The 18,219-nt window shown below is 45.3% G+C and overlaps 1 protein-coding gene and 2 pseudogenes across 1 annotated transcript in view; 1 reads left to right on the top strand and 2 right to left on the bottom strand.

Annotated features, from left to right (window-relative positions):
• ERBB3 (erb-b2 receptor tyrosine kinase 3) overlaps positions 1 to 18,219 on the bottom strand; it is a 111,977-nt gene that overhangs the window by 39,176 nt on the left and 54,582 nt on the right. Inside the window, exon 4 of the mRNA XM_063952626.1 lies at positions 12,214 to 12,339. Within this exon, the coding sequence (XP_063808696.1) occupies positions 12,214 to 12,339 (126 nt within the window). The remainder of the gene's footprint in view (positions 1 to 12,213; positions 12,340 to 18,219) is intronic.
• Positions 13,216 to 13,334, bottom strand: LOC135054366 (5S ribosomal RNA; annotated as a pseudogene).
• LOC135052675 (5S ribosomal RNA) lies at positions 13,747 to 13,865 on the top strand (annotated as a pseudogene).

The following is an 18,219-nucleotide window of genomic DNA, read 5'->3' as shown; positions in this document are numbered from 1 at the left end:
GATATTTAAGCACTAGTTGCTTGAGTAAAAGCTGCCCGCAGGCAAGGTAATGAGCTGGTGAGAAGGAAGCAGTAACTTATGTGATCACAGTTCTCACTTGACAAGAAAGTGAGGCAACTGTAAAAAGTTGTGGAGGACCAGAGAAAACACTTGCTGACTCTTCACCTGAAGATTGATGATACTGAAAATTGCAATGGTATAACATTAGAATTAGAGGCTTGCCTTTTTTATACACTTGGACATCTTGTCACCATAGAACAGTGTTTCCCAATCTCAGTCCTCCAGGCACAATAACAGTCCAGGTGTTAGTTAAATCCATACTTGAGCACAGATGGTTAAATCAAAATAACAGAGGTACAAATGTCACCTATGATCAAGTATGGCTGTCCTTAAAACCGAGGGGTAGATGTATTAACCTGTAGAAGGCATAAGGAAGTGATAAACCAGTGATAAAGCAGTGTTAAGTGCAAGGTGATAATGCACCAGCCAATCAGCTTCTAACAGTTCATTTACATAAGGGAGCTGATTGGCTGGTGTGTTTATCACCTTGCACTTATCACTGGTTTATCACTTCCTTATGCCTTCTCCAGGTTAATACATCTGCCCCCTAGACTGTTAGGGGTAAATTCACTAAGATGAGAGTTCTGTTTAAGATGGAATGTTGCCTATAGCAACCAATCAGATTCTACTTTTCATTTATCTAGCACCTTCTAGAAGATAATATCTGGAATCTGATTTGGTTGCTATGGGCAACATCCCATCTTAAATAGAACTCCCATTTTAGTAAATTTACCCCTTAGTGTTCATTGAGGACCATGGTTAGGGATCTCTGCCATAGAAACTAGGAGTATCAAGTCCATTTTTTCACTATTTTCTTTCAGTGAGTTATAAACCAATTTTTTAAATCACCAAATCTATTAAAGGCAAACTGACCGAAAGTATGAGGGAGGTATTCAATCAGTAAAAATTTTACTTTTCGCCCATTTATAGGTCGAGTTTCCATTCGACTTTTTCAATGCCCATGCCGTTTTTTCGACTGGTCAAAAAATCCGGCACTGTCAAAAACCACGTGTATCGGCTAATTTGCCACCGATATACATGTTTTGGCGAATTCACGGGCGTTTTTGTCCATTTTTGGTGCAATTTTTGCCCATGCAGATCCGACAAAAAAAAAACCCAGTGAAAATGGATTAAAAAAATGGACACAAACGCCTGGAATTGAATATACTGTGTCGAATTAGTGCCGTTTTTTTGACCAGTCAAAAAAAACGGCACTTAATTGAATACCCACCTAAATCACCAGTTTTCTAATCAACCCTCATCTCCCCCCCCCCCCCCCCCCTAAAAAAATCACAAAATGAAAACCAACTTTTAACCACATCAAAGTGACAGATGAATGATGTTACCTTCTATAATATAACAGAAGCTCTTCAGAATGGAATCAGTAGGATATCCCAACTGTAATGAGCCCAGCGTTCATTAGACAGATGCTGGAATCCCGACAGACGGAATACCGGCGGTGAGCATAGCGTGTCCCCTTGCGGGCTCCCTGCACTCACTATGCCAGTGGTGGCCAACCAGTGGCTCTTGAGCCGCATGAGGCTCTTTCTTTATTTAAATGTGGCTCCCAACACTCTAAATCATGTGACCACAACAGATACAGAAACTGCTACACTCCAGCCAGACATGCAGCAGCACTACAGGGACTGAAAACTGAAGGAGCCAGATACTAGAGGCGAAACACCCACTGGCAAACAGAGAACACATTAGGGACTGCAACAATGGCACGACTTGGTGGGGGAACTTTAGTGACACATGAGGATGGGCTAAAGTGACACAAGGCGGAGCTGGCTGGAGTGACACAGAAGGGTCCTGGCAGGAGTGACACATGGAGGAGCTGGCTGGAGTGATGAAGGAGGGTGCTGGAAGTAGTGACACATGGGAAAGCTGGCTGGAGTGACATAGGAGGGTGCTAGCAGGAGTGTCACATGAGCAGCTGGCTGGAGTGACAGGGGGGTGCTAGCAGGAGTGTCACATGGGGAGCTGGCTGGAGTGACATAGGAGGGTGCTAGCAGGAGTGTCACATGGGCAGCTGGCTGGAGTGACATAGGAGGGTGCTAGCAGGAGTGTCACATGGGCAGCTGGATGGAGTGACATAGGAGGGTGCTAGCAGGAGTGTCACATGGGCAGCTGGATGGAGTTACATAGGAGGGTGCTAGCAGGAGTGTCACATGGGGAGCTGGCTGGAGTGACATAGGAGGGTGCTAGCAGGAGTGTCACATGGGGTGCTAGCTGGAGTGACAGGAGGGTGCTAGCAGGAGTGTCACATGGGCAGCTGGCTGGAGTGACATAGGAGGGTGCTAGCAGGAGTGTCACATGGGCAGCTGGCTGGAGTGACATAGGAGGGTTCTAGCAGGAGTGTCACATGGGCAGCTGGCTGGAGTGACATAGGAGGGTGCTAGCAGGAGTGACACATGGGCAGCTGGCTGGAGTGACATAGGAGGGTGCTAGCAGGAGTGTCACATGGGCAGCTTGCTGGAGTGACATAGGAGGGTGCTAGCAGGAGTGACACATGGGCAGCTGGCTGGAGTGACATAGGAGGGTGCTAGCAGGAGTGTCACATGGGCAGCTGGCTGGAGTGACATAGGAGGGTGCTAGCAGGAGTGTCACATGGGCAGCTGGCTGGAGTGACATAGGAGGGTGCTAGCAGGAGTGACACATGGGCAGCTGGCTGGAGTGACATAGGAGGGTTCTAGCAGGAGTGTCACATGGGGAGCTGGCTGGAGTGAAACATGGGGGAACTTAAGTTTATTATGTGAATCTGGCTTTTTCAATTATTTTATGTGAAAGTGGCTTTTTCAATGGATCTGACTTTAAAATGTTTTATTTTATGTCGTTCTGGCCTTTTCAATGTATTTTATACCAGGGGCGTGGTCTAGCAGGCACAAGGCCACATTCCATTTTTGCATGCGCACCTTCGGCTCGATGTCGGCTCTTTGACGTACCTAACAAGGTTTTTTGGCTCTTTGTCACTGACTGGTTGGCCGCCCCTGCACTATGCTTTGGGCACAGTGGCGACCTAATCTATTCCCCTTCGGGTGGTGGTGTGGACCACCACCGAAGTGGGGGATCTGGCCGATGGGCGGCATTTCACCAGGTGTCGGGATTCCGGAGTCGGTATCCTGGCCGCCGGGATCCCGACAGCCGGGAACATGATTGCCTCCATTTCCGAATATCCATCATATATTTTTTTCTACTCGATTACCAAACATACAATCATCTGGATGCCCAGCTAGCATGCACGGATTAAGATACTGTATAACATTACATATATCACATACTGTATATGCAAAACAGAAAACATTAAGACCCTTTTCAGCCCTGAGCTGAATAGCTTTGCAGCACTATTATAAAAGATACACTGATGGACAGTGAATCAGCTCTGCACTAGGTAATTACTGTACTACAGTAGCCTGACAGAGACTCCAATCTGTCTTCAAGATTTTGTCTGATCTTCCTTCTTAACACAGACTTGTGCTAAGATACTGACCACTAGATAAAATAAAATTATTTTTGTTAAATCACCTAGACTAAAGGGGGGTACTCACGGAGCGATATTCTAAGCAATCTGACTAGATTGCTTAGAATTTAAGCATTATCGCTCCGTGTGTACCCCCTACAGCGACAGCGATGCGCAGCCCCGCGCATCGCTATCGCTGGTGCTAGATTGGCCTGCATGCAGGCCAATCTAGTGGGTCGCTCACTTCACCCGCTGGGTGAAATGAGCTGCCCCCCCATCTCCCCCCGCACGCTCAGCACAGATCGCGCTGTGCTGAGCGGAGGGAGAGATGTGTGCTGAGCGGTTCGCTCAGCACACATCTCTCCCACAACGGCCCTTCTATATGGGCCTTAAGATGTCTTTATCCCTGACTGTCAGTCCCTTGACAACACTAGAAGAACAATTAACACACTGCCAGCAAATAAATAATCTCCTTCCTGATTATTTATGAACAGTTATTTATATAGGGCACACATATTATGCAACACTTACAGATAATTTATACCCTATTTAACACCCATCAGCTATAGTTTCGGTCAATGTATTTTCGGGTTCAGGGATCCAGACAGTCGGCATCTTGACCGCATCCCGTTTTTTTCTATTCCTGATACTGTGTATAATCAAACATGGCACACATCAGGGCTGGCCCTATCACCACTCATTATAGCAGACATAATCAAACATTGGACAAATAAAATAAGATTATGGGCCTAATTCAGATCTGATCGCTGGGCTGCGTTTTTTGCTGCTCTGCGATCAAATAGTCGCCGCCTACAGGGGCAGTGGCGCACCCAGGGGGGTTTCCGAGCACCCAGAAAACCCCCTCCACTAAAAAAAAAATATTTTTTAATTTTTTTTAGCTGCATGAGTATTATTAATGGCTGTCTAGCGTCCTCTGCAGCCTGCTGTCTTCCTGGTGGCACTTGTAAGTGCAATAAAAGTTTACTTTATTTTAATTATAGTACATATATATCCATGTGCATACATATATACACATGTATATACATACATACATATAAACACACACACACACACACACACACACACACACACACACACACACATGATAGATATATATGTGTATATATGTGTGTGTACATATATATATATATATATATATATATATATATATGTATGCATGTTTAATATGCTATGTATATGTGTATATGTGTGTGTGTGTGTGTGTGTGTGTGTGTGTGTGTGTGTGTGTGTATATATATATATATATATATATATATATATATATATATGTGTGTGTGTGTGTAGATATATATATATATATATATATATATATCTATACATATATCTATATATATATATATATACACACACACACACACACACACACTAGTTTTACGGACCCAGCATATACTGGTTCACCTCAGTCGTCCCCCCCCCCCCCCGTGATTGGCTCCGCCCAGTTCTGGAAACCCCCCCATGCAAATCCTGCGTTTGCCACTGAGGGGGAGGGTTAAATCACTGTGCAAGTGTGCGATCGTATGTTTTGCAAAGCTGCACAAAAATCAGTTTACTTATCCAGTGCGACTGAATACTACTGATTGGGGATGGAGCTGACATCAGACACCCTCCCTGAAAACGCTTGAGCCCACCTGCGTTTTTCCAGACACGCCCTGAAAATGGTCAGTTGCCACCCACAAACAGCCTTTTCCTGTCAATCACCTTGCGAACAACCGTGCATCATCCCGTCGCTGACCGGCGAAGCTCGTTGTAGCCGTCCAAAGCGCCGGCGCATAGCAGTGCATATGCATGAGCAGTTCAGATCTGATCGCCCGCTATGCGAAAACGCACAGCAGCGATCAGATCCGAATTAGGCCCTATATACTAGTATCTCACACATTAAAGTTGGGTGGATAACACAAAACAGCATAGCAATCTAACATCTTATTAACCCCCACAAATCCCCTGACTCCACTCCCTAACTTAGTCACAGAAATTCACAGAAAGCCAGTGGAGAAGCTGCCCATGACAACCAATCAGCTGCTCTGTAAAATGTTATAGTATGCAAATTATAAATGTTACTTCAATGCTGATTGGTTACCATGGGCAACTTCTTCACTGGCTCACGTCTCCTCTCTTATCATTGCTTCATACATTTACCCCTATGTATCTAACCCTCTAAAGTGGATAAGTGGAGAATCAACTTCTAGTTATCATTTATCAAGTACATTATATAAAATGATAAGTAGAAGCTATTTGGTAGCTATAGGCAAATTCTTCACCTCAGGTTACGCAGGATGGCCAGTGTTTTCATGCTGTTGGTGCCATTGAAAGACACAGCCCCTAGCATCGGCACGCCAAGAAAATGCATCTGACGTGCCCATGTCAGCACACGCGCGGTACAGTACTTCTTCTTTCATACTATAAAGGGGTTATGTCTACTCTTTGTACTGGTTTGAGCTCTTTTCCCTACCTGAGAAAGACCCACATGGAATTAAATGGGAGCAAGATGTGGGGAGCATTCTTGACTTGTCAAAAAGCTCTCTCTCTCTCTCTCTATGCGTAAACATATTATAGATGGTTCATGGTCTCTGTTTTTAAGTTATGCATTTATTTATTTTGGATAGTGTGTACTGTATATTGAAATTCTTGTGTCTTATCAAAAGTTGGTTATAGGATGAGACTCCATCCAATTCCTCCCGTCTACCTGTGCTTATGCTACAGATTCCAGCTGGTGTTTATTTGTTTACATGCAATCAGTAGAGGTGCTAATGACTTTACTGACTTAGAGTAACTGACTGTAATGACTGTATTGACTTATTAGGGTAACGGACTGTAATGCCTGTACTGACTTATTAGGGTAACTGACTGTAATGCCTGTACTGACTTACTAGGGTAACTGACTGTAATGCCTGTAGTGACTTATTAGGGTAACTGACTGTAATGCCTGTACTGACTTGCTAGGGTAACTGACTGTAATGCCTGTACTGACTTATTAGGGTAACTGACTGTAATGTGTGTACTGACTTATTAGGGTAACTGACTGTAATGCCTGTACTGACTTATTAGGGTAACTGACTGTAATGCCTGTACTGACTTATTAGGGTAACTGACTGTAATGACTGTACTGACTTATTAGGGTAACTGACTGTAATGACTGTACTGACTTACTAGGGTAACTGACTGTAATGCCTGTACTGCCTTATTAGGGCAACTGACTGTAATGCCTGTACTGACTTGCTAGGGTAACCGACTGTAATGCCTGTACTGACTTATCAGGGTAACTGACTATAATGCGTGTACTGACTTATTAGGGTAACTGAATGTAATGCGTGTACTGACTTATTAGGGTAGCTGACTGTAATGCCTGTACTGACTTATTAGGGTGACTGACTGTAATGCCTGTACTGACTTATTAGGGTAACTGACTGTAATGACTTGCTAGGGTAACTGGCTGTGATGCCTGTACTGACTTATTAGGGTAACTGACTGTAATGACTGTACTGACTTGCTAGGGTAACTGACTGTAAGGCCTGTACTGACTTATCAGGGTAACTGACTGTAATGCCTGTACTGACTTATTAGGGTAACTGACTGTAATGACTGTACTGACCTATCAGGGTAACTGACTGTAATGTCTGTACTGACTTGCCAGGGTTACTGACTGTAATGACTGTACTGACTTATAATGACTTTACTGACGGTAATGACTTACCACAATAACAGACAGTAAAGACTGTACTGACATAAGGAAAACTGATTATTAGAATTGCTGCAATCAGACACTTGTGTCAACTGCAAATGCAAACAGGTCAGATGGTCATACGCAGTTACATTTACATCATGGAAAGATGACAGACCTGTTTTGTATCTACAAGTGTGATGCCTTCTGCAAGGGAACCTGGCAGCCTCATATGTGTGTAAAATCACTAATACTACAGGTACAGCACCGTACAAGCAAAATCAACTGAAAGGGCCAGAATGCAGTAAAACAGTTAACCACACAGGATGACAAAAACAATGACATTTCTTTTACTGGTATTACTGTGTCTTAATAATAAAACAGACTGCTCTGTGTCGTGTAAAGTGTTTGCATTAAAGTAAAATGATGGCTGGCCTCTTGAAATAGGATAAGAGATGGCAGAGGCTTGGCACAACAGAGTTTATCTTGGCTCCCTGGTGGCATGAGCTAATATTTGTTAAAAAAGGGTTTGCGGAGCTGAACTATATGGCACCTGAAATGAGCCCGTGATTGTCGCTACAGTCACGCAGGACACGCAGAGCTACTCCACAAAAATGAACAAAGTTACAACTTGTCACAGTCTCCAACAATAATAATTATAATTTAGAGCTGTCACACCGTAACATCCAGAATGGTTAATTAAATGTAGCAGTTACATTTGTATCCAACATATATTAAAATGCTTCTGCAGACTATAACGTTAACAGGCATTGTGTTAAAACACTGTAAATACTTGAAAGGGTCATTAAAAAAAATAGAGGCACTCAAGGGAATGTAACCAATTCACTGCCAAGTTCAAAAATTAATGACCAGTAACATAACATTTTTATATGTTGTCATCATTTCTAAGAAAGAAAACATGGATCGTAAGAATAAGGGGTTGATAAAGATAATTAACAAATTAACAGGGGAATAATTTCATTAGGCAGTTACCCATGGAAGAAGAAGCTGTGTATTTCCACCCCTGATAAGGTGGAGAGAGTAGCTGCACAGAGGAGGAAGGAGGGGGGGGGGGGGGCTGTGGGGGGTTAAATTGCATTACCATGCAAGTGCATTGTACTGTAGCTCCATCCAGACCCTTCCAGCACGCCACCTAGTGGATGGTCAGGTAATGCAGTAGAGAGTGATTCTGGAGGTTTATGCACCGAGACAAATATAGGGGAAACAGTGACAATGTGTAAGTCTTTCCTCCATATTTACCTTAGTATATGGACATAATATTGTGCCAGACCTATGTACAAATAAAGAGCATTTTATATATATATATATATATATATATATATATATAATGCAAAGTCCCCGGCACTCGAAACAGCAAACAGCAGCAGCCACGGTGCCCTCCTCAGCGAATATTAATGTAAGTAACAATAGAGGCGGCACTCTCTGGACTTATAACCACAAACGGACACTGTACCACCGCATACAGTACTTGCGCCTCTATTGTTATATATATATATACTGTAAATGTTTGGTTAGTAGACTAGAAAAGAAGGCTTATGCTTTCCTTACAAATAGCCATAGACCAGTAAAATGTGTGTGCGTATGGGGGGGGGGGGGGGGGGGCAGGAAGAGATACTTCTGTTATTTTGTCTCTAGGAACAAGTAAATGACAGTGTTGCAATAGGGACAATAGCGGCAGTGGTGATACCTGTCACATTGTACATGTTCCTTCAGTCAGTCACTTACCCGTTACCCCTATATTTAGAGTTTGTATTGCCTTGGGTCACTGTAACTGGAGACGCAATTTGCTACTAGTGGTGCTGCACGCTCAGGCCACAATGACTAACAACCTCTCATATAGTTTAAGTAGTCAGCCACATCAAAGACTAAACTACAGAAAGAGAGCGGAAGATATAGTGGTGCTCTGGGGCTACCTTGGCTCACAGAAGCCTACTTCATGTTTTTGACAACGCTTCTCATATACTAGGCCTATTAGCTTCTTGCTATGATCTACTTCCCCACTGTACGCCACTGGGATCTGTCCACTTCAGCGAAAGCAACATATACAAAGTGAACACAGATTGTGGATAGCAGAGATCAGCATGTAACATACATTTACTACTTAAGATTCTGACATGAAAATCTAATATGGACTTCTGCATAAATCAGAGACATAATATGGAGGGACTTTCTCTTGACACCTATACAGGAGTTCTGTCTTCAAAAGTTCACACATTTCTCTACAGAGAACTTTACCCATCCAGTCCTAATCTTATTGATAAAGACATCTGGCCTAGGTCCAAGTGAGCTGAAATCAGACGCTGCAGGGATACATAGAAACAGCCTCAGTGTTGTGCTGAAGTGTAACTAACCTCCCAGTCTACATTGTTTCTATTTATATTCAAACCAGTGCAAGTGTGGTTAGCAACAAATGTATTTACAGTTTAACAGAAAACCCAATCACCTCGGAAGGTTTCACACTGTAATCTAAGCAATAAGGAGATACAGATGAGTCCTTGCACAGTGTAGCTCTGGTCGCTGCAAATAGCCCAAAGTCTGGGGCGATTGGGCTGCACCGAGCATCTTTTTTGCTCAAAATGTGCATCTTATTTGCATAAATAAAACAACTGGGGGTGACAAAACTACATTGCTGGATTACACTGATCAATTTTATGTATGACATTTGTACATCTGTGTGCAAGCGAGTCTGACACTGCATACAAAGGGATATCCGCAGCTATTTCTCACACCAAAATCCAATTTGCTTCATCTATGACATTGTTCATGTTAAGACCTAATTCCTGTGCTGTTAAAGTTGCAGCCCAGCGTCTCTAGTACACTGAGTGGCAACCCAGCATCTCTAGTGCACTGTGAGTAGCAACCCAGCATCTCTAGTGCACAGTGAGTGTCAACCCAGCATCTCTAGTGCACAGTGAGTATCAACCCAGCATCTCTAGTACACTGTGAGTGGCAACCCAGCATCTCTAGTACACTGTGAGTGGCAACCCAGCATCTCTAGTACACTGTGAGTGGCAACCCAGCGTCTCTGGTACACTGTGAGTGGCAACCCAGCGTCTCTAGTACACAGTGAGTGGCAACCCAGCATCTCTAGTGCACTGTGAGTGGCAACCCAGCATCTCTAGTACACAGTGAGTGGCAACCCAGCATCTCTAGTGCACTGTGAGTGGCAACCCAGCATCTCTAGTGCACAGTGAGCGGCAACCCAGCATCTCTAGTGCACTGTGAGTGGCAACCCAGCATCTCTAGTGCACTGTGAGTGGCAACCCAGCATCTCTAGTGCACAGTGAGTGTCAACCCAGCATCTCTAGTACACTGTGAGTGGCAACCCAGCATCTCTAGTGCACTGTGAGTGGCAACCCAGCATCTCTAATACACTGTGAGTGTCAACCCAGCATCTCTAATACACTGTGAGTGTCAACCCAGCATCTCTAGTACACTGTGAGTGGCAACCCAGCATCTCTAGTACACTATGAGTGGCAACCCAGCATCTCTAGTACACTGAGTGTCAACCCAGCATCTCTAGTACACTGTGAGTGTCAACCCAGCATCTCTAGTACACTGTGAGTGTCAACCCAGCATCTCTAGTACACAGTGAGTGGCAACCCAGCATCTCTAGTGCACTGTGAGTGGCAACCCAGCATCTCTAGTACACAGTGAGTGGCAACCCAGCATCTCTAGTGCACTGTGAGTGGCAACCCAGCATCTCTAGTGCACAGTGAGTGGCAACCCAGCATCTCTAGTGCACTGTGAGTGGCAACCCAGCATCTCTAGTGCACTGTGAGTGGCAACCCAGCATCTCTAGTGCACAGTGAGTGTCAACCCAGCATCTCTAGTACACTGTGAGTGGCAACCCAGCATCTCTAGTGCACTGTGAGTGGCAACCCAGCATCTCTAGTGCACTGTGAGTGGCAACCCAGCATCTCTAGTGCACAGTGAGTGTCAACCCAGCATCTCTAGTACACTGTGAGTGGCAACCCAGCATCTCTAGTGCACTGTGAGTGGCAACCCAGCATCTCTAGTGCACTGTGAGTGGCAACCCAGCATCTCTAGTGCACAGTGAGTGTCAACCCAGCATCTCTAGTACACTGTGAGTGGCAACCCAGCATCTCTAGTGCACTGTGAGTGGCAACCCAGCATCTCTAGTGCACTGTGAGTGGCAACCCAGCATCTCTAGTGCACAGTGAGTGTCAACCCAGCATCTCTAGTACACTGTGAGTGGCAACCCAGCATCTCTAGTGCACTGTGAGTGGCAACCCAGCATCTCTAGTACACAGTGAGTGGCAACCCAGCATCTCTAGTGCACTGTGAGTGGCAACCCAGCGTCTCTAGTACACAGTGAGTGGCAACCCAGCATCTCTAGTACACTGTGAGTGGCAACCCAGCATCTCTAGTACACTGAGTGGCAACCCAGCATCTCTAGTGCACTGTGAGTGGCAACCCAGCATCTCTAGTGCACTGTGAGTGGCAACCCAGCATCTCTAGTGCACTGTGAGTGGCAATCCAGCATCTCTAGTACACTGTGAGTGGCAACCCAGCATCTCTAGTGCACTGTGAGTGGCAATCCAGCATCTCTAGTACACTGTGAGTGGCAACCCAGCATCTCTAGTGCACTGTGAGTGGCAACCCAGCATCTCTAGTGCACTGTGAGTGGCAACCCAGCACCTCTAGTACACTGTGAGTGGCAACCCAGCATCTCTAGTACACAGAGAGTGGCAACTCAGCGTCTCTAGTACACAGAGAGTGGAAACCCAGCATCTCTAGTGCACTGTGAGTGTCAACCCAGCATCTCTAGTACACTGTGAGTGTCAACCCAGCATCTCTAGTACACTGTGAGTGGCAACCCAGCGTCTCTAGTACACAGTGAGTGGCAGCCCAGAGTCTTTAGTGCACTGAGTGGTAACCCACAGAAACACTGCATGTTGTGTGTCCCTAGGACAGTTTTCATAAAGTACTGTAGGTGTTTGCAATGCTTTTAGCCAAGGCCAGGACTCACATGTTACAGCATTATCTTCTATTTCAACCTGAGCCTTCGGATCTCGTATGATGTCTTTCCAGTCAATGGTATCAGTAAAGCACAGTTGCTCATTCTTAGTGATATGCACACCACCAGCCAGGATCTCTGGGAAGCAGAAAAGAAACATAAGTAATACAAACATAAGTAATACATTGGTTACCTATTACATTGGACCCAATACCTCAGCACTGTGGCGGTAGCCAGTTTGTGCAATGAACCAACAATCAGCCAACCATGGAGTCATCCACATTTCAGTCACTATAACTACGGAATAGATAGACTGCATTTTCACGCAAGTCTACATTAGGCAAATCAGTGTGCTCTAGAGAGGGGTCTATCACCTTGTACACAGACCTATTGATACTTTCATACAACTCTGTACATATAGGGTAAATGTTTCGACAAGGAAGATTCTGCACCAGCTATTTATACATATAAAAAGATGATATGTAACCATAAAAGATTGACAATTAGAGGTAATTACCTACAGTAGATAGTGTCACTTTGGTGGTGCACCCGGAGTCAAACAGTATAACTATTTAAACAAAGTAGAGAAGAAGCGAGACTCTTTGTGGGTGCACTCTTAAGAAGGATATACAATGATCAGGCTATAGTGGGAAATTTTAAGACATACATTTTATTAGGTATCACTAGAAATAAAGGTATCCAAAATTAAGGACAAACAACATTCAAAGTAAAAGGCTTTGGTGTAAGAATAGCAACCCTATTTGTGTAAATGTCTCATTTGATAATATTTTGAGTCATAAGGACCAAAGCCCATGCACCTGTAAGCTGATAAACAATTTGAGCCCTAGTGGCCAATAGAGCGGACTCACAGAGAGGTCACATGTATTATACACACTGAACCAGGTATAAATGCTGAAGAAAATCAGGCAAACCAAGGAAATGAGTGCAGAAGGAAGTCAAGCGTAGTGATTCTGCTGTCAGTGTTAGGCATGGAGTCTTCGGGGTGAGCAAGTAATTCTACTACACTTGGTATTCTCAGGTAGTCTCCCATCAAGGTACTAACCAAGCCCAACACTGTTTAGCTTTCAAGATCGGACGGCATTGGGCATTTACAGTGTGGTATGATAGCAGACAGTTGGAAATGCAACAACTCCCTGGATCACTGATGAGAGATCACTCAGAGCTCCAAAAAGCGATAAACAATAAACGAGCTCCAATCTGAGGCATATGTTTGTGCAAGTGCATACATATTGGATCACTGCATCCACTACTAGTGTTACTAAGAAGCATATGTTTGCGCACACAGATTGATATCTATCAGCGGTGTAACTATACACAATTATACGCAATATCTTTTTCTCTCGCTCATGGACTCTCACCAGTGATCCGGAGGGGCAGCAGGGGCTGAGATATGGCAAGCGGTTAGATCACCTCCGCCTAACATTGGCAGCAGATCCACTTTTTTTTTCTTCCTACTTCTAGCTATTGTACTCCCCTCTGAGTGATCTCTCATCAGTGATCCACGGAGTTGTTGCATTTCCAACTGTCTATTATCATACCACACTGTAAACGCCCAATGCCATCTGATCTTGGAAGCTAAACAGTGTTGGGCTTGGTTAATACCTTGATGGGAGACTACCTGGGAATACCAAGTGTAGTAGAATTACTTGCTCACCCCGAAGACTCCATGCCTAACACTGACAGCAGAATCACTACGCTTGACTTCCTTCTGCACTCATTTCCTTGGTTCGCCTGATTTTCTTCAGCATTTATACCTGGTTCAGTGTGTATAATACATGTGACCTCTCCGTGAGTCCGCTCTACTGGCCACTAGGGCTCAAATTGTTTATCAGCTTACAGGTGCATGGGCTTTGGTCCTTATGACTCAAAATATTATCAAATGAGACATTTACACAAATAGGGTTGCTATTCTTACACCAAAGCCTTTTACTTTGAATGTTGTTTGTCCTTAATTTTGGATACCTTTATTTCTAGTGATACCTAATAAAATCAGGGCCGTCTTAACAGCAGTGTAGGCCCCTGGGCACAGCTATACACTGGGCCCCCTACCTATCCTCCAGCGGTAGGGGTGGGGGGTGCTATCAGTGGCAGCACTGATGTCCCGCGGGTGGTAGGTGGTGTTCTATCTTCCGCTCAGCTTGTAGGACCTGGAGCAGTAATTTCTGCTAATTACTCCTTTACTGCACAGATGGGGCTAAACTGTAGAAAGGGGCATTGGGCTGAATGAAGAAGCCCTGTTACATGACTTCCAGAGTGGTAGGGGGTGTTTAATATGTAGGGGAGGGGTGGATAGGGGAGTGGGCTTAATATTCATCATTTTCTGGTGGGAGGGCAGCTTGCTTCACTGCAGATATCTCAAGTTCCTGAAAATATATTTCTTAGCTTTGAATAGGATAAAAAACTAGAGAGTCCCACCTTTCAGAAGGTTCTGGAGACTTGGGGATCAGACTGCAGGAGCCAGAGCAATCCACCAATGAAAATCTAAAATTGCATATTAGGCATGTGGAGCGGGAGCAGGGACCAGCTACTGAAAGGCTGATAGATATCTCTGGTTCTGGGCATAGTAGAGACAAGCTGCCAGTGTCCAGCTTTTGCTTTATACCCTCAGAAATACTCTAAGTCAGACAGAACACGAGATATCTGCCTGGGAAGAGCAATTAACAGGCTTGGATGGGGACCACTGCTTTCATATCTCCGGTTCCCCAGGGCCGATTTTCAAAAATCTGGTAACCCTGGAAAGAGGGGACACTCAGCTATCAGCCTAGTGCCCTTATTCTCCTGGGGCCCTTGGGCAAGAGCCCATTGAGCCCATACGAAAAGACGGCCCTGAATAAAATGTATGTCTTAAAATCTCCCACTATAGCCTGATCATTGTATATCCTTCTTAAGATTGCACCCACAAAGAGTCTCGCTTCTTCTCTACTTTGTTCATATAGGGTGAATGTAAGATCTTTTGTGAGCAAGTTGTATTTGCTAAACTCTAAAACCTGTATAACCAGTGCACTTATCCAAAGATAGAGACAGGTTCATATTTTATCTGTTTGTCTGGTAGGGCAGAAAACACAATAATGTTGGCACAGCTCCAGCAGTAGTAAAGCTATGAACAAAAACAAATGGCTAAAGTCCATCAGGGTGTTTCTGGGCACAAACAGTGTAAGGATTGCAGTCAGGAAGCCACATTCTGCCTGTGCTGTATCAGCAGAGAGGCAGGAGGGGTGCAGCCTGGCTGTTTAATAAAGCTGATCACAAACAAGTCTAGCTGCAGAATCTCCCTACCACTCGCTGAGGTTACTATAGGGGGATGTTCCCATTACACCAGCCAGCTTGTGATCTCAATGAGTCTCTGTTCTGGGAATGTCCTTATTTTAGAACAATACTTTGGTGGTTCCACAAAAAAAAAATCTCAATAGAAGAATCAATTCTTTTATAACTGACAAACACTAATTGACAGATTGATATGTCTATGGAAATTATAACAATGGGGGACAGAAAGAGGTATTCAAAGGTTAACACCAAGCAAAACAGAAATCTCTCGGTGAGGTTGTGTTTTCTGCCCCACAAGACAAACAGATAAAATATGAACCAGTCTCTATCTATGGATAAGTGTACTGGTTATAAGTTACAGCAGAGGTTCTTAAACGCGGTCCTCAAGGCACACCAACGGTTCAGGTTATTAAGTATATCCATGCTTGGCCACAGATGACTTAATTAGTGTCAGTGTCCGGGGTCTTACCAGAATGCTGGGGCCGCGAGGCTGGCTTCATTGGCGGCTGGGCAGTGGCGGAGGAGGGCTGCGGCGTTGGTTCCGTGGGGAAGGTAGCGGTAACGGCGGTGAGGGGGTCCGCTCATGGCGACGGGACGCCGCTGCAGCGGCTCTCCCGCTAAACCGTTGCCTAGGAGACCAGGGGCAGTGAGCAGCATGGTTATGAAAAAGGTCTGCATTACTGGGCGCCGCCATGTTGGAGACCAAGTTTCTGGTATAGTTCTTGTTTCCTGGTTCTTCCAGCCAATCCAGGGAGACTTCTTCCTATAAAAGGGGGCTGGTTTAGGACAGGGACGCCAGTGCTTCAAGTTACAACACTGTTGTAGGTGCTTTAGCCTGTGCTCCCAGGATTCCTGCTGTATTCTGGTTACTTCTAACCGTGCTTAGCCGGTTCTCAGTTGCTGCTGCAGTCCTGCCGTTCCTAGCCTGCCGCTGCCTGTGGAGACGCTGCTGGAAAACCTGGTCCAGTAAGACCCTCTTGGCACGGACGACCCCGGGTCTCCTGCCTCGTCCTTCGAGCCACAGTCCGCAGATCCTTGTCTCCAGCCAAGTCCTCGAACCACCGTTCACAGTCCTCAGCTCGTTATCTCCAGCCTCGTCTTTCAAGCCACAGTCTACAGTTCTCAGTCTCCAGTCACGTCCTTGAACCACCGTCCACAGTTCTCAGCTCCTTATCTACAGTCTCGTCTTACAAATCACAGTCCACGGTTCTTTGTCTTCAGCCACATCTTTAACCATCATTCACAGTTCCGCAGTTCATTATTTACAACTTCGTCTTTCAAGCCACAACCCGCAGTTCTTTGTCTACAACTACGTTCCTAAGTCATCGTTCACCAGCCACAGTTCTCTACCTCAGCCCTGTCCACAAGAACTACAACACACAGACTTTGAGCCTCGCCTACGTCCCTCATTACCCCTTGCTCCATAAGAAGGAAATATATCCAACCCCCTCGTCTTGTTCATCCCCAGTCTAATCCCTCCTTGGGCGAGTCTCGGCTGCCGGATCCTCAAACCTTGCTAGACGTGACAATTACCACCCCAGTCAATTTGATTTTACCATCTTTGCTGAGCCATGGATATACTTAAAACCTGGACCGTTGGGGTGACTTGAGGACCGCATTTGAGAACCTCTAAGTTATAGGGGATCAGTACGTAATCCCGCTGGACGGGATCCCAGCGGTCGAAATACCGACACCGGAATCCCGACCACACAATCCCAACAGGGGTGGCGAGCGGAACGCAGCCCCTTGCGGGCTCGCTTCGCTCGCCACGCTGCGGGCACGGTGCCTCGCTACGCTAGGCACACTATTATATTCTCCCTCTATGGGTGTCGTGGACACCCACGGAGGGAGAATATGTCGGGATTGTGGCGGTCGGGATTGTGGCGGTCGGGCTTCCGGCGTCGGTATTTCGACCGCCGGGATCCCGTCCAGTTATAGTATACTACTGACTACTACTAACATTATAGGCCTGATTCACATCTGTTTTTGCGTCTTTTGTTGCGTTTGTGACTTAATGCTAATGTCACTACAAAGTACTTCTCTGGATCATATCCTTGCATCCAAATGTACGAGGATACCAGTTGTCAGCATCTTCTTGGACCCCCGATGTGACCAAACCTGCATCTCTGTACGTAACCACTATCAGTGATGCGCCTGTGACATTCCCATAAGGCACAACATGCTACAATGTGTCTAAATTTGTTCCGTGACTCTATACAAATGGGAAACGTTTGTGAAAAAAAACATTGCTCCACTGCTTCTGACAACGCTGCTGCATCCGACTCAGAATCAGGCCCTATGGGTTTTGGTATTACAGTCACTTTGGCAGGTCCAAAATGCCTCCAGTGGAAGAAAAAAGGGACTTTCTTCCTGGAGTTGCGGATTCGCTCACCGTCTGGGAATAGTTGCAGTATGGCAACTTCAGCTTGCCTGCTGCGAGCTGCGAGTATGTGCCCCTGTCATCACAGTCTTCAGTGTGCAGTTGGTTGTGCCAATGTTCTGGGCTCATGTAACATTACGTACTACTGAGCCTGCCTCCTCTGAGGGATCTGGTACCTGACTCTGGATCTTTTTTTCCTGCTGCTTTTAGGCCTATGAGTCATTAGAACCACTACAATGTTATGGCAGCAAAACCATTTGAACCTTCTCACTAAATGGGCCTTTGAACATCTGCATTACTTATTACCCCTCCACTACCTCAGCACCATCTACTTATGGACTCCTAATTTATGA

This window comes from Pseudophryne corroboree, chromosome 2, assembly GCF_028390025.1.
Source record: "Pseudophryne corroboree isolate aPseCor3 chromosome 2, aPseCor3.hap2, whole genome shotgun sequence".
Taxonomy (NCBI): Eukaryota; Metazoa; Chordata; class Amphibia; order Anura; family Myobatrachidae; genus Pseudophryne; species Pseudophryne corroboree.
The sequence above is the reverse complement of the archived record's forward strand: the minus strand, read 5'-3'. Positions and strand labels throughout refer to the sequence as shown.